Source organism: Falco cherrug, chromosome 2 (genome assembly GCF_023634085.1).
Source record: "Falco cherrug isolate bFalChe1 chromosome 2, bFalChe1.pri, whole genome shotgun sequence".
NCBI lineage: Eukaryota > Metazoa > Chordata > Aves > Falconiformes > Falconidae > Falco > Falco cherrug.
In genome coordinates, this window is record NC_073698.1 from 115,095,756 (window position 1) to 115,119,536 (window position 23,781).

The 23,781-nt window shown below is 38.7% G+C and overlaps 1 protein-coding gene across 2 annotated transcripts in view; it reads right to left on the bottom strand.

Moving 5' to 3' along the window:
- Window positions 1–12,428: 12,428 nt before the first annotated feature.
- EPHA6 (EPH receptor A6) overlaps window positions 12,429–23,781 on the bottom strand; it is a 513,385-nt gene continuing 502,032 nt past the window's right edge. For both annotated transcript variants that reach the window (XM_055703220.1, XM_055703219.1), the window contains 3 exons: window positions 18,575–18,768; window positions 16,103–16,252; window positions 12,429–13,285 (listed from right to left, as the gene is read on the bottom strand). In XM_055703220.1, coding sequence (XP_055559195.1) covers window positions 13,171–13,285; window positions 16,103–16,252; window positions 18,575–18,768 — 459 coding nt within the window. In that variant the 3' untranslated portion in view covers window positions 12,429–13,170. The remainder of the gene's footprint in view (window positions 13,286–16,102; window positions 16,253–18,574; window positions 18,769–23,781) is intronic.

Here is a 23,781-nt window from a genome sequence, read left to right on the forward strand (position 1 = left end):
TGATTGGGGCGGGGCGCGCCCTGCGGCCACGCCCACTGCACGGTCCCGGCGGCCGCTGTGAGGGGGCCGCGGGCACGGGCCGGGGCCGTTCGGGCGCCTCAGCGGCTGCCGTGAGGGGACAGCGGGCCGGGGCCGTTCGGGCGCCTCAGCGGCCGCTGTGATGGAACAGCGGGCCGGGCCCGATCGGGCGCGTCAGCGTCTGTGGCAGCTTTGCCTGTTGCCGTGTCACTGGTGCCCGGCCGCCTGTCATCTTCACCGGTGTAACTCACCTTCACCTGTGTCATTTTTTTCCAACGCCAGCTCCTCTTCTTGCACAGCGGCCACAAGAGCGCTCAGATAAATCCTCTTGGGTGTTACAATTAACGTAGGAAGAAAAAGGTCAATAAAAATTAGCATCAAAGGTGTTCACAGTAACTCTGGTTCTTAAGCAGGCGGTGTGGTGGAGTACAGTGTTCAGGGAAAACCTTAAACCCACTTGTCACTTAAATAATGGGTGAAAGTATTTAAAAATCGTGTAAGTAATGACAAAAAATGGTGTTTGGGAAGAGGGCGGCTTGCCTAGGCCAGGCACAGTGTCGGAAACATGCTTCGGTAATTTTTTGCTGTGTAGCACTGTCCAGAGAGCCTGGTTCTGGGATTGCTGCACCAACTTAAATCACTTAAAACGAGCTCCAAACAGGAGCATGTATAAACTAAACCCCAGTCTCTTTTCTGCCACGTACTTTTATTTAGCTGCCAAATTGTTCTCAATTCTGCAAAAGCGTGCTGTTACCCCCTCTGCTTCAGCACTTAACAAATGCAGTTGAAAAGACTGGTTTGAACTGGAACAGTGGGTTTTCCTTACTCTCTCAGCTCTGTTGAGGTATTCCTGGGATGTAAAAACTTTATATGCTGCTGGATGCCGACACCCTCCATGGCAGGCCCTGCTGAGAGCCCGCGGCCAAGCAGCAGAGGCAGGGAAGCGCTCCGCATGCTGTCCCAGGCTCGCCCCTCACAGACTGAAATACTAAATGTATTTTTGGGTTTGTCCTTCAGTTTTGAACAAAGAGAAGCAGTGACTGAGGGGTGAAGTAACCAGTTCTGCCTCCACTTCCCAGAAGGTGCTCTGTCCTCCTTGGCTTGAAGAAGCAATTTTTCTTCATGGAGCTCCACCCCTCATTTTGAAAAACTCCAGTTTTATGTATGCTGAATGCAGCTTTCAGTCTACTGTCTCAAGTTCTGCCCTGGGAAGAGGAGTGATGAATGGAAATAGCTGTTTGATGGTGATGCAAACAGTTCTTTTTAAGACAAAACTGATGCCAGAACATCCCAGATAGAATGTGCTTCACATTAAACTTCAAAGATCAAAAATACTACAAACACGTCTATTGTTTGGCTTTCTGACTCTTATTGTCACTTCCATTATTATTAAAGGTTTGAGGTAAACTGCAACCATGATTTCGTGATTTCCCTATTCCCAGAAATGTTCTGACTAGAACACGAGATTCCCTCATAGTGACCTTATAAGCCATTAAAGGAAAAGCAAGTAGCATAAATCTCACAGGGAAGTTCTGGATTGAAGCACTTTCTAAAAATTTAATCAGGTTGTGGGGTAAGTATTTGTTAGTAGAGGGCGTCATCTCCTACTTTTTATATTGAAATCAGTACATATCTGAGAGCTAGTTTTAATCGCAATAAAGAACAAAGAATACCAAAGGCATTTCTATAACCAGATCTAAACACTGATTATTCATTCGTCTTATATACACAATGTTAAACCTGACAGTCCTTAGTGAGAAAGCTCTTCCCATGTAAAATATGCAGGATGTAATGGACTGTGGACATCTGACATTAATTTCCCATTAATCTATACATGCTTCTGTTCAGTTTTGTATTGTATGCATGTGATGTTATTAAATGAAGGGCTAATTAGAATTTTAAAAATTTTGAGGTGGGATCTGATGATTGTATATGGCATTTACTTCTTTGTGAATCGCTGTGTGTTGCCATTTACATAATATGATCAGGTTTAAAACTGCATTTGTCAGTGAGAGTTTTGAAAAACACCAGAGAAGGAGTTGCATGGCTCAGTGAACCACAGTAAAGAGGGTGAACAGTACTGCAGGTTCTTAGTAGCACATTAAAATCTATTTAAAATTCAGATTCACAGTGTTTCTCAAGAAGGAGGGAATGCTGTTCTTTGGAACTTTTAATGTGTACATTTTTATCCTGATGTTGTTAACAGTATGTGCATTTTGACAAGGCGTTTATCAGAGCATAAACAGCCAGTGGTAAGCACAGAAAAGGCCACTATGATTAAACATACTTTAGCTGAAAAAAAACCACCACCCTGAAGCATCTCAAGTGTTCGAACATATTGCCGGTCCATCTTTATTAGTACACCACCCTGTGTTAAGCAGCTGGGGTTTTTTTGCATGATCATGTATGACAGGCTTCACTGTGTATCATTAGATTAGTAACTTAAGGCAAAATAAACACCATTAACTCAAAAATAACCACCAGTACTGTAACTTTTATTTGCTAATAAATATCTTAATAAACAGGCTTACCCCATCTGTAAGACCTGATAATGCCTCTTAGGAAATTATAGAAAAATAAAATACAATAATAATCAGTAACTTGTACTTTGTACAAAAATCTTATTATGTTGCTCAGCAGGTAGCTTTGCCAAACCCCATATTCTTTCTGCAAAGAAATGGCATATGTAATGCAATTCACCTTAAAAACACCCTAATGTTGAGAGCTGAGCATTCTATTACACTATTAACTTGTAGGCATGCCAGCACATGAAAATTTACATGGAACATATTATCATAGGAATAGAAGAATAATAAAAAAAAGGAAGATAACACCACTTTTCAGTAAATAATACCAACTTCACTTCTAATGTAAATTCCCCTTGGGACTGCAAATCAGTATATTAAGCTTTTTATTTCATGGTTATTCCTACAATACTGTTATAAACTGGCAAAAAGGCAGGAACAAAAATGCAGTGGGAACTTTATGGGAGATACATGACGTGAAGAAAAGTCATTCTGAAGAGTGAGGCAGTCCCAGGGGGAAACCAACGACACCATCTGTGAAATGTTCAGGCTCTCAGAATGAGCAGATCCTGCTTTGCTGTGTGCAATGTGACATGAGTTCAGACCGATGAAGATATAAATTAGAGGTACAGTACCAAGGCTGCTTTTCTGTGAGATGAATGGTGAAGGCTGAGTCACAGGTAGTTGTCATCATTCAGTTACATCTCGGTAAGAGGAAAGAAGCAATGGCAAAGCAAATGTTAACTGGGGTCTCTAAAGAAAAAGTGGGTTTCAGACTACTGGTAAGGATATGAGACCTGTGCTGAGGCCACGGTTTGTCTGTAAAATCATTTGCAAGTATTATGATTATGCCATTACTTTGGAAGCCATCTACCTTTAAAGTTTTGACATGGCTGGTTAAATATATAATCTAAAGTGTCTGGCATCAAATAGTTATTCATATATACACATACATTGATACATTTTATGGCTATGCTAGAACAGCAAACTATGAAGAGCAGTCATATTTAGTTGTGTACAATCTAATTTCACAGAAGAGACAGAGATTAAAACCCCTTTTAATTCAGATACGTTTAAAACCAACACACAGAAATAGATAGAGGCTATCCTGAGAAAACATACCAACCATGTTATCTTCCAAGAGTAAATCAAAGCTAATTTTTGGAAGGTAGTAAAATATTTTTCTTGTATTTTTTCTGTAAGTCGAAGTGTTGTTGTTTTTTTTTACATGATGACAAAATCAAGACAATTAATTCCAGCTTGATCAGTGAAGGTTGCTTTGCTAGAAAATAAACCATTGCCTTTGAGTAAATATGGATTCACATGTTTTTTTAATTTCCTTGTTAAACTGCAGATGCAATCCTGAGAAGTGCAGAGTACCTGCCGTTGTTACCGAAGTCAACAGGAGTTATACCGCACCAAACAAGAACAAGCCCTTTTGGTTAGTCTCCGGGTTTCAGTTACAGCATCACCGCGCATGACATAACTGATACCAGCAGAGAATTTTGACATTGGCCTCATCAGAAGCAGATGCAAGGCTCTAGGTAAGAGCGACATATACTGAAGTACTGTCTGAATCCAGTTCCTTCACCAGAGTTAACCAAGAAAAAAACTTTTCCCACTTTTAATCTGAAACAGCTCTCTCTACCTTATGTAAAAAGTTGGGAGAAGAAATTGCTGCAAAAGAAATGGTATTAAAGATGTTACGCTGCCAATTCAAAGCTAACCGTTTCTTGTGGAGAGGCAGATAGGGAGTCATGGCCATAAGCTTTAAAATGGTTACGTGTTTACGTGTTTGGAATCTTAGAGTAGGACAGCTTTCTTGAGATAGGGAGTTAATGAAAGATTCCAATAAACAGAACCACTAGGAGGGCATTAGTTATGTTATTTGCTGCTGTGCCTTTCATTAAGTGGCAAATCTCAAAACTTACACTGCAACAGACTGGAAGTATGAAACAGCTTGTTCAAACAGGCAAACGAGCAGCTAGTACTGCTGTTATGAAGGGGAGATCATATTGCATAATGTTATAAGTTTAGGAAAGCAAAAAGATGGACAAATACTATTTTTTGGTAAGTTTTGTTTGTTTGATGGGGATGGTGGTTTTATCCTGAATTTAAATTAATGAGTTTGGGGAAGTTTCTAGAGAAAAAAAAAACCACACACCTAAAACATTTCTGTTAGATACTCTGTTAGATGTGGAGGTCATTTTAAATACTTATTCCAAACTCAGAGATGGAAGCCCATTCCAGATTAAACAACAGTGCAGCAACTTTGCCGTTCAGCTCTGTCATGTTGAAGGTAACCATAATCTATTTTACCACATTCCTGAGGTAGTAGCCTTGTCTTTCATGCTCAGTGCACTCTCTTCTCCCATGTTAAATGAGGCCATCCATTCCATGCAAATCTACAGAAACCTTTGATCCAAAATCTGTTTCAGTCTATTGTCATCTTCTTAAGAACTTAACTGACTTTGGATCATGCCCTGAAGGACCAACCTACATGTCCACCCAGAGAAATTAAAAGCAAAAGGTTGTAGCGATACACTCGAATGACAAGGCAGCATGCATCCTAGTAAGTGCTGGTTCTCTACCAACAAATTAGCCAATCAGTAGTGGGATGCAGGAAGGGAGAATCTGGTTGGAGAGCTGAATCCTACATACAGTATGTATAATGTAGGGCTTCATCCCACTGCCGCTGAAGTCAGTAATAAACTCTCATGAAATCTGGTCACAGCAAGACCATGCCTATTGACACCAAAGCATTTAATTTCTCACAGTTACATCACTGTCCCAGGAATTATTCCATCAAGTAGTTTACTAACACTTTCAGCAGGATTTGGAAGTATCAGGTTTTTTAGAGCAGAACCTTCCCAAGACAAAAATGGAACTTGTGACATTGGCATTTAGTAGCTAAAATAATCTACAGATTTGAAACATTGGCTGCACTTTGTCTTTTTCAGCTAATACTATTGTACATAAAGGGACTGTGATGGTAAGTTATTCAGCTTAAAGCACTCAGCTTCTTAAAAAAAAAGAATCCTGTTTTGCTTTTCCTTTTTGCTTCTCATTCGTTCTCAAGTAGAAATCAATCTGAATGACAGAAACCTGAAAATTCAGTTTGTAAGCCACTCTTAACTGGAAAGCTCTACTCTTTACTGTTTATTTAGGTTCCTCTGAAAAAAACCTAGTATGCAACAAGGAGACCAAGCAATCTTCAGTTACAGAATTGTGTCTACGGGAGGGTCTAGTCTAAATCATGATAATTTGAGCAACCTGGTCTAGTGGAAGGTGTCCCTCTCCATGGCAGGGGGCTGGAACAACATGATTGTTAAGGTCCCTTCCAACCCAAACCATTCTATGGTTCTCTGATAATTGTACCTGGGTTTTTTTTGTCATAGGCTGGACCCTGGAAAGTGAACAAATAGATTTTTTCTTATCACTGCTGTACATCAGAGCATTATGCAGTGATGATACTATAAAAATGCTCCCTAGACTGTTTCAGTGGGCACCTTTTCATCATTCACAACCAGAAATGAATATTTGGATTCCAGTGCAGATTTTCCCCAAATTTGATTTTCCAGATTCTAGATTCAAGGTTACTTTCTATACAACCAAGCCCCCAGGCATCACAGAGTTCAGAATACAAAGAGCTAGATTTCTCTCTCATTTGTGAATTTTCAGTCCCAGGGGTTTGGCTTATCTACCACTCAACATACGTGATGCTGCTTACCAGTTCTTCACTGAATTGTCAATAATGAGAAGTATTAGTATAATATTATGGTTTATTCACAAATTTGTAATCAGCTTGCTGATGTGCATGTTAGAAATGAGTATTGCCCCAAACATGTAGTATTTCCCAAATGAAAAAAGTCAGCAGTATCTCCTCACATATCAAGAACAATATGTGCAGGAGGTTTTGTGATAATGGCAATGAATATACTGGACCCCGCAAGGAAACCACATGTGGTAGTGAAGTTAAAGAAATGATAAAATATGTTATCTCATGCTGTCTTACAAATATTTTATAAGGACTTGGATTTGCAAGTGCTTTATGCCTAACTCTGCTCAGGTAAATAGTCCCATTTCTAATCAGCCTCCTTATATGAATTAAGCTGCAGAAACACGTAACTGTTTACAGATTCAGGAGTTTCTGAGCGTGACACATTGCATAATTATGGACACGTGTGTAGCCTAGTCAAAGTGTTCAGATTCTTAGACATAGGTCAAATTTTGACCAAGAACTAAGTAGGTGTGAAAAGTTCAAATGATTTTGAGACTGATCTTTTTAATATTTTTTTTCCCATATCTTTAGTGTCATGACTTGGCATTTTTTATTCCAGTTTAAGTAAACAGGTATGAAAGATCAGATAATATACTAAACCTTTCTGGAAGAGAGATGTACTTGGGAAATCTCTTGCAGGAAAGAAAGATAAGAGATACTTATGTAGGATATTTAAAGAAACATATACATAAATAGGTTTCACTGAATGGCATTGTATTATTTAATGTATAAAATATGGAAATATATTTGAACTCTAATCCATTTTTTAACCTCATGCTTTGTCATCAACCATTTTTGTTGGTTTTCCTCTCTAAAACATAGCATATCTTTTTATACTATACGCTGGCATATCCTTACTCAGAGCGCCTTGAAAATTTGTCTCATTTTAACCTCTTAAGTGTCTATAAATGGCTATTTAAAATAAAATAGTTTATATACTGTTTAAACATCTTGGAGACTTCAGCAGAGGGACTCAAACTTTTTATAGCACAGACTACATCTTACTAGATATGCTGGCTCACGGGCACCTTGCTTCTCCCTTATGATCACTGACGATTTCTGGAGTAACTAGTTGTAAAGAAGCAAATCAATAGAAAGGGGTTTGGTGTGGTGGTGGTAGAAGGGTCAGCACCAGCTGACCATGCAGTTTTGTGTAAGCCAGTTTGAAAATGGTTTTGTCTGCCTGTGGAGGAAAAGAGAGGCTGTCCATTTCCAGATAACAAGTCAAGGAAGTTTGGGAAGTCCTTTACACATACAGTACATGCCGTTAAAAATTTTAAAAGCCAATGGAGTGGATCAACCCCATTAGCATTATTGACAGTTAGGTAATTAATTCTGTAGGTTTGAAAAATCTCAGACATTATGATATACATCATATTTACAATTCTTTATGTACATATAGACAAATATTTTGTATCCATAATGTGCTCAACATATTCTGGTCTATAATCTGAGGAACTATATACAACCATAGCACTGGATAGGCAGCGTGCACTACTAATTACAGTATATGATGGTAGAAAATATTTGTGAGCTGTAAGTGCATGCAACTGTCTTATCTAACTCTCTTGTTTTACATTAGAGCTCCTTAGTACAATATGGATAGCTGTTCCTTCTTCACCATATTGTAGGCTTTAGGGATTTTTTTTCCTTTTCAGTGCTGATTCATTTGTCTCTCCAGGAGATTTCAAGACTACTGTCCTACTGTTAGCCCAGCCCAACAGATCTTCCCCTCACTCTCAAAATAATAATAACAGTACCATTATAAGAAGAAAAAAAAAAAAAGATTATTATCTTTGCCATTTATTCAGGAATGATCAACTACAGTTGGTAAACAAGACTATTCTGGAAGAAAACTGCTTAACAGAATACAGTGCTTTTCAATCATGTGCAAATGCCATAAGTGAAATACCTCTATTTTTAATACATTTCCTAGAAGTTGCAATGGAAAACAGACTTTTTATTATGTCTCTGACTTTTGTTACTCTAAAAGATGTGTTGGACTGGATTAGAAGTGAGTCCTCCTTTCCACTCTCTGCAGGACATATTCCAAGAGAGACTGAGCTCATTATGGGGTAGTTAGAGGTACCCTGTGCTCATAAGAGAAATTCTCAGCTGCCAGAACATGTCCCATAGAACCGTTCCATCAGCTCAGTTAACTAAACACACACTTCAGTTTGCCATGGAACTAGCTGAATTTTAGCAACTGGTCTTCAATACAAGTTAAAGTATGTTCTGTGCTGCTTTACCTTGGTGGCTGATGTCCCGTGGGGTCATCCTAACATGGAATTTGCTGTGGTTAATACAGTCTTACTATGTACTTCCACGGTCCCAGCTAGTCCATGTAGTAAATCTCTACTGCATCTGAATAAAGGGTGTCTGTATGTTACTTATGACCCACCTTTGGATCCTGTATGAATCTGCATTGAAAAATAAATTAATGGGGTCCCGTATTAGGCTCATAATATAAAAAAAATGGAAAATGGATAGTCAGTCTTAAATTACAGAAAAATCAAAGTACTACAGTCTATCAGTTCCATGTCAGAATAATCCACCTAACGCAATTTTGGACACAGAATGCTTTTCCAGAGCAAATGATTTATTTGAATTTATTGTTGGGTGCACTATTTGCAATTAAAGGATTGCCTTATGCCAGAAAATCTTGGCTGGTGTCTTAAAGCATAGCTATGTGTCTAAGCTTTTATTGGACACACACTGAATTTACATTCATAGGAAACAAGCAGGGTAACTTTTGTTTCAGAAAAATTTCAACTATGTAGCTCAGTGCTCTTCCTTACACCTCATGGAGTCCTATTGCTTCTCAGTAAGTCCAATGTGCAAACAACTCATGAGCAAAATCTACTAAACTTTTTGCTGTTATTTGTTCAATTTTAACGCCAGCATTATGGACAAGATCCTCTCTTTTTTTCACAGGTGCAGCATAAGGACTAGATACAATCAGTGCATGAGATTCATCTGACTAAGCGCAGATACCTGGATTTGAGCTAGTCATTTTGCTGTCTTTGAATGCAAAGAAATGGGCTTCTTTGGCACAATTCATCTAATCCAGAAGTAAGTAATTACATTTGTCAGATGACTCACATTCTACAAGGATCCACTTCCTTTCATTGATTAAAAGGGAACCTTGGTTGACTATCTCAAATGCAGACCTCTGAAACTAGGTGAGAAGAATTCCTCCCAGTAGTTCCCAGGGCTCTGATTGACAAGCAGGGATAGCTTGAGTAAGGATGACCGACATGTTTTCCATGTTAGATGACCATCCCACTTGGTTGCATGGACATCAAGTTGCTTGTCAGTCAACTTTGGAAGCACTGTGATTGGCACATGATGGACAGCTGGGGCAGCGCACTTGTTGGCCAAAGAGATGCTACCTGGTCCTGCTCAGCAGTCAAGGCCCTCCCCTAAGCTTTGTTTTGGAGGCTTAAGTGATACACAAGTAGTGGTAGAAGTACAGATGGATGGATTTTATTCTAGGTTAATGACAGTCAAGTCTGTGAGAAAAATGTACACACGGATATTACTTGTAAATAACTTAGAACTATTTCCTTGCATCCACATTTTGATGCCTTTTTTTTTTTTTTTTTTGCTTGCATATCATGCACACTTTATTTTGTGAACTTTCAATGAGTACTTTTAGTCATGAAGCACTCTGCAATGTGGGATGGATTCTCAAAAACAGCCTACTAGATATGCTTAAATTTCTTAAACTAAATTGCACACTGCAATATGCAGGATAACCAAATAGAGCTAATTTTCACCTGAAGAAAGTATCCCCTGTAACAAAGAAAGTTACTCATATACATTTGTGGCCTGCACAGAATTAAGCTCACACTTGAAAAGTCACACCTGTTGGTTTTTTGTTTGTTTTTAAATGAAAAAATTAGGACACCACCCAAAATAAACCAACTGAGAGTAGGCTTGGAACCAGAGCAAAAGCAAATAAAATGTTTCCAAAATGGGAAAAATGTAAAACTGATCCAGATAACTATTATAAAAGTGTCATACTGCACCACAACAACAACAAAACCCCAAGCCATATAAACCCACAAAATCCTGGATTTACAATGTTTTTCATAAATGTTTTCACCCAAAGAATCCCTTGTTCTTTCCTTTCTGGTTACCCAAACTCTTGTTTATATAAAAAATATATCTGATTAATAAATGTGTTAATATTATATTTTTTCTATTGAAAATATATTTTCAGTAGTGAGATAAATTTGTAAATTAATTTCCATGAGATGTATCCAGGTTGCGTTCACAAAACATGCTGCTCTGCGTTCTCACTACCAGGAATGAAAAAACTGCAAAGTACAATTTAAAAGTGCACATACATGGTTTGGATTAGTTATGAGCAATTTTGAAACCCCATTAACAAATAACAGACTCATACCTCCTCAGTAACGTATTTAATTGTGAGAGAGGCTCCTTCCACAGATGTCACGTTGTTGGCCACGGAAGCAATGACAGGCAAAATGGATAACAAAATGGATAAAGGAAAATCAACTTTTAAATTACTCTGTGATGATAGTATTTTTTAAAAGACCATAAGAGAACCTTTACCAAAAAATTATTCAGATGTGGAATTCGGGCAGAATTTTTCAAGTGACAGTCACAGAACAAGAACAATGCTTTTTGTCCCCTCTAAAGGCCTGTGATCCTGTAAAACACACGTGCTTGTACAATCCTGTTCAGCGGGACTACTTCATGCTGGCAAAATTACCTTTGTAGCCAGAATAGGACTGGAACTGCCCCTCTTTGAACAAGCTCATCAAATTGGCATTGTAGAACACTGGTGAATCCTGATCTTTAGAAAACTTGCTCCTCAGTTAAATCTTTCTTTTTTTTTTTTTTTAATGAAAGAAAGGAAAATTTACTTAGTGCACTACTGTTACCTCACTTAAATTAACACAGTTATTCCAACATAAAGTGACAACAGTGAATCAGGCCTAGCGTGTTCTACTCTGTGAACTGGTTGGAAGCATAATCCTTTCTGAGTTGTTTTCTGATTTTCTTTCTTTGCCACTGGTATACAATGGCAGCCTTTCCCAAGAGTTAGGAAATACATTTTGATTTACAAGGTGTAAATTAAGCAGTAAATATCATTATGATTACATAAAGTAGTTCATTTTGATATACACATATATTATACTAATTACCCAAACGTACGATTTAATGGAAGAGTTGTAATGCTCGAGTATATTGGAATGCCACATAACTCAAAAACGTCCTCCAAACTATGTATAAATCAACAAAAGTATCTGCACCCTGTTTACATGTGACATGCATGTAGATCTGCGTGTGACTTCTAAAGCATGCAGACATGCGCTCTTTCCCCTGTTCCCAGTAGCGCATATCCCATGCAAAAGTTTGGAAATGTAGCCCAGCATGTCTGTGTAAGTTATCTGAATAAAACATGAAAGCTGTAAGTCCTAGAGAGGTACAAACATTATGTTAGGCCTTTGCAGACATTTTCTTGCATGTAAATATGGCTATTGAAGGGTTCTAAAGGTAATTGTCTTTGATGTCATTTAGATATCTGTACTAAATGAAGATCTAGCCCGTAGTAACCAGAGCTCCATTTCAGCAGTCTGCTTTTTACTCCTAAAAGCAGTTAGAAGTAGATTCAAGGCAACATATTATTACACTGCTGTCCTACATCTCCTTTTCTGCCTATGTACAAGATAACTGAATACCGCAGCATGTAACTTCCAGCATTAGTTGGTGGTTGTATCACTGCACTCAACTGGAGGATGATATGGCCAGCCTGCTCCCATGGGAATAAGCACATCGCCCCACTGATGGCTGGCCCTCTAAGGTCTACTACCCAATTATGCTTAGTTCAAGCAGCAGAGGCCAGCATTTTTGGAACAGAAAGCTTTCTGAAGTCTATGTGGCCATGATACAGCTGACAACCATGTTTTACGTGTGGTTATGGAAAAGTTACAATCAGTTTTCCAGTGAATATTTGCCACGTAGTAGAAGCAAATGCTGAGTACTACAAAAAAATAAACCCAAACCCAAACCAAACAAACACCCCCCCTCCCCCAAAAACAACCCCCAAAACCCCAAACCAAGGACTAGGGTGGTGAACAATCCCAAGGATGAACAAGTTTTCCAACCTAATCTCAAATCTAACGCATAAAAAGTGTCGAGTGCTAAAGTAACTCAAACTCAAGGACCTTAAGATTTTGAACAGATTTCTCTCACTATCCTCCCAATTATTCACATACTGAAAACTCACTACATAAAATCATCAGTCATTTCTGCAAACAATACTAATGTTTTGAGGCACCAGCTTACCAGCATTCAAACTGTTACAAAGTAATATAACTGTAGGACCCATACATTTGGATTTAATCAAGAGATAAAATAAATATTTATGTCAAACTTCTTTTTGATTGCACATTTGGTATTGGAAGTTACATGGTCACAGAACATGAAAGAAGTCAAATACTTTTTGATCTACCAGCAAACTCTAAATACATCGATAAAGAAGCCACACCAGGCCAAATAGATTACTACTTTCAAGTAAGTTCATGAAAGTTTCCCAAATACTGTTATACAAAGTTACACATCCATGCTGAGTTATTCATCAATGTGTAGCAAGAGTCTTGCAGTAGGACAGGATTTGATCGGCAGATAACTGGCGGAGGAGCTATGCAGTGTGATTAAAAATTCCAGTTTGGAAGCATTAACATAGAAGTACTTTTTAAGTCTGAACAGGAGACTGCAGTTCTTGAAGTTGGGAAGAGCAGAAGGGAAGAATGAGAATATTTTTCCATTTTAGAAATGCTGAGGCACAAAACACAGTTGATTCTAGTACTTTCATACATGAAATCCTTTCTCCTGTATGTGCATCATGTGTAACCGCAAAGTCTGTAAACTGCTGACTATTCGTCTCTGGTGTCCAATGAGTACAACTCCAATTCTTCTAATGTCACTGCAAGATAAAAAGTTTCATCTTGGAAGCAAGCATAGTAAAGCCCCTTGTACACAAAAGAGGATAAATATATGATGAATTGCTCTTCTTCAGGACAGTTTATCTTCCTGACGGGGACATATAAGAAAGCTGCAAATGTTTCAGTTTTCTGCAACTGTCGATTCAAAATTTTAAAGACAGCCATTTAAGAATTAAAAAATATTTTGTAGTTAGGGAACTGGTATCTTTTTTGATAACAATAGTCAAGTAATTTTTCCAAGTCTCAAGGAAGAATCTGAGAGGTGGGTTCTAACGGCCCGTTTTTGGTAATGTGTCAGTAGCAAATGTTTCCCACTCACACTTGCAAAGGAATGGGGCTGATACACTCACTCTTGTAGTCTTGAGGTGGAAACAAAAGAGGGTGTGCTTCTGGGGATTTGGGGAATGGTAGGGAGAGATGGTCTAAAGATCAGAATAGCAGAGAATCACCCGGCTTGACCCAGATTTCCCTCCTGGTTTCCCTTCATCTCATCTAGACCTGCACCCCAGAGTGGGTGGTTCACCCGCAGAGCTTAACTGTTTGGCAGGAATGAAGTCAACACCCTCAGCATCCAGCACAATCTACTACTTGAGTTGTTCTCTAAACACCACCAGCTGCAAGATGCTGAGACAGATCACAGAGATGGCGAGGGCAGGAAGCTTCAGATATGCCTTGTCAGTTGTGCAAATCCCACCCTGGGATGTAGCATAGACACTGCCTGGTTAGATATCCTCAAAAATTGTGTGACGATCTAGCTAGTAAAGGAGCTCACGGGATGAGGCATGACCTTTATGACTTTCAGATCTGCAGTTCAAGATACCTCCCTCTGTATCCCCCAGATGAAGAGGCACTGGATAGCAGCAACTATTATGTACTTAGGCTTAACATCTGCATGGGGGATGATACACAACACTTAAGGTCAGCAGGGACTATGCAAAAAATATTGAGCATCTTAGAAGCTAAAAAAGGTCAGCTAAAAGAATAAACCTTTGCAGGGAGGAGTGGCATTAGAAATGCAAGAACAACGCTTAGCACTTATCAAGGAAGGCCGGATAAAGCTCAGAAAGAAGCCGCAGACCTAGGGTAACAAAGGTTATTTGAAGAAAGAAGGAATCTTTCAAAAAGCTGAAGTAGTATCTAAAGAGAGGAAGTAGAAAGGACAATAACCTTAGACAGATTATCTGTAAAAGCACAGTGAGACAGGTTAAAAAAGAACTTCAGGAACTACTAGAAAAAGGACACAATAATAAAACTCATAATACACCTTTTTGCAAAGTCACTGGGTACAAGAAACCTGCCAGAGTGTCTGTGGAGTCTAATAATGAATTGGGTATAAAAGAGCATGGAAAGACTGGCCAGTGTTGGAAGACTAAACCAGTTACTTGAGTTGACATTCACTGTGGAACAAATTGAAGTGACTCCCGTGCCAGAACCTTTATGGGGGACTTGCCAGAGAATCTGTCTGAAGTTGAAGTGACTGCAGGAGAGGTGATAGGACAAACTGAAAAAACAAGCAACAACCCCTCTTCAGACCAAGAGTATAAAAAGAGCTTAAGGATGAAACAGTGGAACTACTAACAGAGATGTGAGAGAAGAAGTTATCAGTTGTGTGCCATGTGACACCAATTTTTTTGGTGTCAGAAGCATGGAGAGTGATATGGGACAAAAATAAAAAGTTTCCAGGGGACACCTGGGGAACCACAGATCTGTGACTCAGATCATTGCAGGGCATAATAGAAACTACAGTAAAGTACAGGTTTATTGGATGCTTGGATAAATTATGTACTTGAGTCTCCATGGCTTTTGCAAAGAGAAGCCTGTTTTATAAAGTTACTTGTTTCCGATGGAGGAGTTAGCATACACATGGATGAAGGCGATTCATTTGATACATACACCCCATGTGGATTTCCAAAAGATTTATATTCCTTATCAAAGCTTTACAAAGAAAATAAGGAGCTATAGCATAAGAAGGTCTTTAAACTAAACCCGACTAAATAATGGGTTTAAAGAGAGGTTAGGACTAAATTGTCAAGTTTTACAATGTTATCATCAAATAGAAGTCTGCAGGCACCTATGCTGGGGTAACATCAAACGTTATTGTTCAACAAATCAGTAAATGGTCTGGGAAAACAGGTGAGAACAGACATGGAAAAAGTCAGTTGGTGAGACTGAATCGTTCAGGGTAGTAAGAAAAATGTAAAATGATTGAATCTTGACTGACTGTTACCATTATTAATACAGACAGTCCCAACATCAAATAAAAGATTAGGAATTCATGGGAAGGGCACAGAGAACCAAACAGATCATGTCATTATGCTACCATATTAATATCCATAGTTTTCCCAAACTGTTACATACTGGGTGCAGGCCTTTAATTTAAAAAATGATAGAGTGGTATCAGAGGTGGTTGAAGAAGGGCATCAAGGTGTGGAACAACTTCCTTTTGGGGACTGACATTGGCTTGATGATGTTCGTAGCAAAGTAAGAAAAGATTTTTGCCACTGATCTCAGTGATCTAGATCAGAACTGATTCTTCAAGAAACATTTAAGGATGCTCACTGCCTGATCTTTGGTAGTGTTTGGTGTGGTCATAGAATGAAACTATCAGTTCTGGGTCTCTTAATCATATCATTTTCCTATGTTATTTTGGTAAAAAAAAGAAGTATTTGTCTTTTATTAGCTTAGGTAGGAAAGGAAATGAAAGCACTGTTCCATACAACATGATAATTACATCACTGCAGCACCGAAGCCATTTCACATTGATTAGTCACTATAGGGATAATAGATGACATACTTACTCAATATTCATTCTTGAAACCATATCCAAAGTTGTGAAACCTGCTGCCATGAAGTTATTTTTATACTGACCCATTTTTATGGAGTCCAGCCAGTCACTGACTGAAACAAACAAAGGATATTCTGAAACTTCACCAGGTGAATCTGGCATTCTGCAAAAACAAAATGCAAAGGTTACCAAAGCAGTACAAAACACGATGCTCAATTTACTCTGGTAGACATTGTTTTTATTAAAAGGCAGAAGGAGAGAGAAACCTGAGCTGCAAGGTCAGATCTTAACGGAGGATCTCTCTAACCCATTGTGTAAAACTTATAAATCACGTCAGTCTGCCAAGTTGCACTACTTAAACAAGACTTCGTGGTTTTGAGCACCGCAGCTGAGTAACAAACCAAGGAGCAGACATCTCCCACTGCTCTTATTTTTGTTCCCACAGGGTGTTTCTTTACAGATCTTATGTATTCAGGATGATAGTAATTTGTAAATACAGTAGTCAAAGTAGAGGACAAACAAAATTTAACATGAGATACAATTTAAAAATATTAAAACACTGCAAGATAGTTTTAATGTTTATCTATAAAAAAAACACAAATAGCTCCTTATTGCTATACCATTATGCAATGGGAACATTTTGATTACAATGTTCAAACCCTAAAAATAACCCTAAAAGAAGCAAAAGGAATAAAATTTTACATCTTTGCTTTTACATAGATTAATGTAAACTAGCAAATATAACTGAAGGAGCTAATTTAGTCACATTTCTGGTTCAGTTCTTTTCCCTAATATTATCACAACTGAAGTTGAAAGATGGGCAGGGAAAAAAAGAAATCCAATTTTGGGGCATATATTTCCAGTCTTCTGAAGTGTACCACACTGGTGAGGGCTCACAACTTTGTACATTTTGTGTAGAGAAACTGTAGGAACAGAATGCAGAAAAAACACATTGCTGTTTATAAAAGCTTTATGATAGCCTTTAGGAGAAAGATATAATTTATTTAAAATGAAAATTTAGACAGAAAAAGCCAGCCAACATTAACTGATGGAACATGACTTACGTGTAATGTAGAAAGCAACACAACCTATTATCTTAACATACTGAGTTTCAACACCACATATTCAAATACACTAAACAAACTGATTGTCATTCCTATTATCAAAATGATTGGAAGAAAAACTGAAAGACAGGAGAACACTATTAAGTAGAAACCACAGTTAAAGACCTTCCAAGGTCCTTTCCAACCTGAATTATTCCATGATTGTACAATTCCATAGAATAACTGCTGACCTCGTAAGTTAATAGTACACAGTAATCATGCAGATTGACTGCATCAAGCATTCCCAAATGAACGGAAAAACTTTTCCAAGCAGACAAGCTTGGTCAGAGCTTGACTGCAAGAAAACAGGCTTAAGTTTTTAGATCTTAACTAATGTTTTAAAATAAGAAAAGATAAAAATGCATCACTCTGATGTTAAATAAAGTGACCCAAGTACAAGTAGCAAGTCATATCTATATTTATATGTGAATACACACAGAGGCCACTAACTAGTGGATGGGCGTTAAATCCACTAACTTGTAGTAGATGAAATGGCTGTAGCCCTAATTGTAGGTTTTCCCAGTAATCTCTCCATTCAGCCTCAGTCTTTGCCTTGTTGCTCAGCCCTTCCCAAAAAAACATACACTCCCCCTCTTAACCCACTGAGGTTCTCAGCAAGACCCACGTGGGTCTTGAGAACCCCTTATAAACCCGGAGGGCCTCCATGAAAACACCTTTATCTTAAGGTGAATTTCAGCTAATGAAGAGACCGAGGCCACCTGCACCTTCACTGATTTCAGCTAGTATCCAGGGTGAGCTTGGATCACTAAGCCTACAAACATTGACAAATCCTTCCACCAGAGCTTTACTTCTCCTGTGACTGCATTCATTTCTGTAATATCATTAATGCAAAAAACTTTGGGCAATGCCATCAAGAATTTTTTTGTAGGATGGTAATAACATAATCTCTTATTTGGTCACTGTTGTCATTCTTCTGCAGATAAATAAAGATCTAACAAGCTAAGACAACTTTCTGCAGGAAATTACTCCAAGGCAGTTCAGAAATTGCTTGAGCACTGTCAGATGGAGACACAGGCTGTTGAATAGAGAAAATAAATTACAAAGAGAAAACAAGCACATAGGAGATGCACAAAAAAAAAAAAAAAGGAACAAAGATTCACAAAGATTAAGGATAGATAACGCACAAACAGAACTCAGACAAAAAAATTAAAAAAAGAAAAATGCTTAATATAATCTGCATGATTTGAGAGAAAAAATCCTTCTACAGCAGTGTATTGACAATAAAGCAAACATCAAAAGGGAGATAAAGTTATTTGAATCCCCGTAATTTTGTGAATTCAGACCTTTGTGCCTCTCTCTAAAACATCTAGCAACAGCCACCATCTGTTATACCAAAAAATAAGTACCCAAAAGAGTCTTACACAAGTACGTCCTCCACTAGCGTATGAAGGGTGCTCGGATTGCGGATCAGTTTGTCTAGGAAGCTGACGATGTCACTAAATTTTGGACGGTGGTTCCTCTCCTTTTGCCAGCAGTGAAGCATTAGTTGGTGAAGAGAAGCTGGGCAGCCCATGGGAGCTGGAAGCCTGTAGCCTTCTTCAATAGACAGTATAACCTAAAGAAATACCATGCATATGATTACTGGGCATTGGAGTTAAATGTCAAAAGGCAGCTTAAAGTTGACAATTAGAAACCAGTAATAACAATTAACGGCACAGCCACCCTCACTTTATACATTGCTGGGGCTTCACTCAGGGAATTGGGACTGGCAGGAGTGTGACCAGAGCAGACACCAAGTATTTTGTAGGCATGTGAAACATGGCAGGCGCTTCTTTAGGCTTTCTGGCCACCTTCTTCAAACGGCCAAGAAAAGAGGAGGGGAGGAAAGGACTAGTATCACTATCTTTTTCACCCACTTCAGGTTGATGTTGTACTGAATGGGGTCACAGGGCCACAAACTAGCCTTGGATGGCCACTGCATGCGGGGATGCTCTAATGTTTGCATCCTGACAAAGTGTTACCGTGTGGCAGTGTCACAGTACAGTCAAGCACTACAAATGCACATTGCAGCGCCTGGTGAATTTACCTGGTGATATTATGTTTCTGCTGATTGTTAAGAGTACGATTAATTCAGGCACTGTCCCGCACACTGAGTTACAGCGAAGCACAACATTATTTTGCACAGCCTCTCTCAGAAATCTGGATGTCCAAGCTGTTTATGACTAAACGAAAGTTAACAAAATTACGGTGTTGTCATATACCCTAAAGTGAGTACAACTTCCAGATTCAGCAGATGTGGAAAATGTGTTTGGTCAGGATTTGGAAAGAGACAGAACTGATGTCACAGGTAAATCACACGCATGAAAAATTACATTTGATCAGAGCTGGAGAGAGGCTTGTTTTTAGTAAGTAACAAAAAACATTGGCTGAAAAGGACATTAGCAGCCCTGGATGACAGGAGCTAGCAAAAGTAGGTAAGGTCCATGAAAAGCTGGCTGGATTAATTCTATGTAAGATTAAAAAATGAGGAAAAAAACCTAGGTTCTGCAATGTGTAGTGGTGGCAATGGGGGGTCATAACATAGGATTTCTTGTATATAAAAGCATGGAAAGATAGTGAGTGGTTGATCAAAAAACAAAGCTAGGAAAAAGACCAACCCTACCACACACATAACCCTTCCCCATAAAAATCCAATCCATGCTAAATGTCCTCTAAAATACAAATGATTGAACACAATATTTATAATAACACGGTGCACTTATGAGAAACATACCTAATGCATTTATACCTGCTCTGCTTTAAGGAGACATTTATCATTTTCACACAGATGTATGTACATGCTGCAGACGTACTAATGCAGCTGGAAGGAGGTACATTGAACTGTTTACAGCAAATCAATGTTTTATAGCACTGGCTGTAGCTTCATTATAGTCAATCTTACTATCCTGGAGTATATCCTCATTCTCTTTTTGAATTTTGAATTAATGTTGTTGGCTCTGCTTAGCAATGCCTAATGCTTATGCTGCAAACATTATGCAAATAAATAAGAGTAATGAAGCTATGTTAGGACCTTAGCTCCCCTTCATGGCATGGTAGAAAATGGAACAAGACTCTTGTAGCTGTACGCAGCTGGGTGTCTGAGTTTTATAAAATGAGGTGACTTGGTCCTACAATGTGTATCCCTCCTGTATCCTGGCAAAAACTCCTATGCATGAAAAACAAGCGTTTGCAGCACAGCAGGGAATTGGTTTTGCATGGGGTAAGTTTAAAATCCATCAGCAACAGCACAGGGAAGTACAGGCTACTCCGAAGGCAGCATTACTTGCCACTGGGATATCTGAATTTTATGCCCCTGTGAGTATTGACAGATCACATACTGCAGCCGGGACTGGCTGCACACACACAGCAGTGGTGCCTAGCAGTAAATAATATATCAGTATGTTAATCCTTCCACCTGCCTTTCCGGCTACTTGTTTATCTCCCTGGGATTTCCTTCAACAGGCCAAAATCCGGGTTGCTGAAATGGCTGCTATAGGAAAAAATACCATCAGGCTGCCAGGGAAAAATTTCCTCCAGAGCCTTGCCTCCTAACGATGAATCTGCCCCCCTGATCGCTCCTGTTACAGACTCAGGATGGGTGAGAAATTCAGCTCCACGTGCATGAAATTTTATTTATGAAACTGTCAAACCTCATGCGTCTCAAGCAGTTTGTGGAAAGTGGCTTCACAAAACGTAGGGACTGGTTACGGTGTGGGGTATAGCTTAGGTGACACTTGTCACTGATGAGGCAATCCCCAGAACTGCAGCTATCATCGTCTTTACATTTAACTGTACCTGTGGCAAATGATGACTTTGTGAAATGTATTTTGTTTTTAAAGCAAAGGGAAAGCTTCTCTACTTTGATGAGATGTAGAACATTTGCTCGACACAACAATAGAGAGCTGATGAGGTTTTTTTCTGAAATAATTTATTCAGGAAAAAACCCCCAAAGCAACCACAATTTTCCAGACATTATATTTTCTCTGACACATTCTATTTTACAATATCTTTGAAAAATAAGTTACAGTGCATTTTGTTTCCTGTCTTCTTTAAAAGGAACATTTCAGTATGAAGAGAAATGCCAGCTGGTACTGGGATAATTATAATTTCTCATTAATATCAGCACATTTATAAATAAACTGCAAATATCGCCTCATTAGTATCCCTTGTGAGGCAAGTATTATTTTCAGAGTCTAAGAAGCAAGAGTAAAGATGTGATAAGTGTCTAATACTGCAATGGGAATCAAGTCTCAAAGGAAGAATTAGAGCTTTTTAGTTCCTAATTTATTTATATATTTATTTCAGCTCCCACTTTGCTACTTGCATAGCACCTATCTCTGAACAGCAGAATTAGATATCCATATACCTAAAAGGGAAGAAGTATTACATTTTTCTTGGCAATACAAAATTATATCTTATATAATACATAAAGATTATACACGTTAACATCTTTTAAATGCCTTTTCCCTTGCCAGTTTAAGGTTGAAGAAGCACCACATTAATCGTGAAATGGTCTAAACATCTCTATCTACAAGAAGGATATAGCAACAGCTCTAGCAATCGGCGTAACTCCTTGCACCTTGGCAAATCAATGTCCCATCTATTTCAGCCTGAAGGAACAGTAACATCAGTTTAGGTTCTACACAAACGAAGCCCTGAGTCTGCTAACAAAAAAAACCTGATTACTGCTCTCTAGTTCTGGTCTCCTGATGAACACTTGATGGGTGTCAAAAGGAGGAAAATATGCGTGTGTTCTGTGCTGCCATCAAACGCTGAGAAAAAGGCTGTAGTTTCTTTTTGGCGATGAGTATGTTTAAAACTCATTAGAAGGTCTTGTGGGTCAGCATTAAGGTGAATAAAGTGGGCAGGGTGTATTTTTACAACTAATGCTTTTTGGCAAGTAAGAATATAAGCTGTAAGGGAAAGGGAATATTTTTTACAGTTAACATAGATAACTTTCCATGTTTTTTATTTTTATAAAGGGCACCATTCTTTTTATCTATTTTTGTAGACAGATGATATGTAACACTGGACACTGTTAAATACATTTTATCATTTTTGTTTGATGTTAGATGTAGCTGTAAAGGTTGAAGACAGGGTTAATATTAAATATTAATTATGATACCAAAATTTTATGTATGTTTACTTTCAAAATAATTTGAAATTGGCAAAAATGGCATCGGAAAATTAAGCTGTAATCTTTCTGATAGTTTCATTATTAGCAGTAACAGATTTTTGCTTTCCAAAGTTAACTGACAGATTTTTTAATGAGACTGAGACAGACAAAAGTCCAGGGGGACGTTGTCCCTGTGTCCTGCTGTCATCTGAAAAATCTACCAGGAGGGAAAGGCAGCTGCTCATGCCTCATGGTACAGAGCCAATCCCAGGTGCCTGCCAAGTGTTTTGATATCTGTGGGTTGAAAGAACTATATTATAGTAAGGTGTTTTTTTTACTATTACAAGAAACCTTCATAAATGTAAGGACTTTGTTTGCTAGTAGATTTCTTGCATATTGATTACAATCTATTAAATATATATATATATTTTAATACTCTAGTTCTGCAACATGCACTGATTTATACAGTGGCCTCTAACAGGTGTCCCAGTAGACTTCACTCACAGCTGTTCTACAAACCAAATGCACGGAATATAAATCTTCCTTCCCTCACTTGAGCATTAGCAAGCCAGGCTCTTAGCACAATCTGTTCATCAGTACACTACTTTCCTTGGAAAGTTCAATATCTTAGCTAATGTTTATTAATTAAGCAATAAGACACGACAGACTGTGCAGCAGCCCTAATTAATGGACACCTCTGGTGCCTGCCGCACATCTAAGAAGTGCATTAATCAGCACCAACACAGGTCGGAAGTGACTTGCCACAATAATAAAATGGTTATTTACTTAAACAAGAACATTTCTCAAAGTTAACAACATTTTTAAACCTCTACATTATACCACGTACAGTAAATAAATAAATAAAAAAATAATCATGAGAGGCATTTTCAAACCTGGTTGCCTAAAGGTCAGCTTCCAAATCCCTGCTTAGGAATATAAATAGAGGATGCTAGATTTGCAGAGGTGTTCGGTCTCTCTGGCTTGCGCTGACCTGACAGGTACTTGTGAACAGCGCTAGTCTCTGAAAACCAGACTGGGTTTATTTAGGTGGCTGGTATCCGTTTAACACTTCTCATCGCATCGGCTTGGGCTGTGTGCTGCCTGTGCTGGCTCCTTGTGATTCGATTGCTGTGAGTGAGGGGTCAGACAAGAGACCCTCGGTAGACTTAGCTCAGCCCTACTCTTGAGCCAACTGACCGCAAGGTGTGCTGACATGGCAAATACCCGCACCAGACAGCCGTGACCTTGCCTCTCCCAGCATCGCCTCCCTTTGGGTAGGGCTGGGTGTATCGTTGGCTTCAATGTTATGCATGTAAGCAATGAGCATGTAACTGGCAGCCGCTCAAAACGTCACTCAGCCATGGTCTAGAAAAGTGAATTAATTTCCCAAAGTTGTTTAATTAGAAAAGCAATTTGTAAGATGAAATGCAAAAAAAACCCCAACAAACAAAACCCCAAAACCTTGCTCTGTGG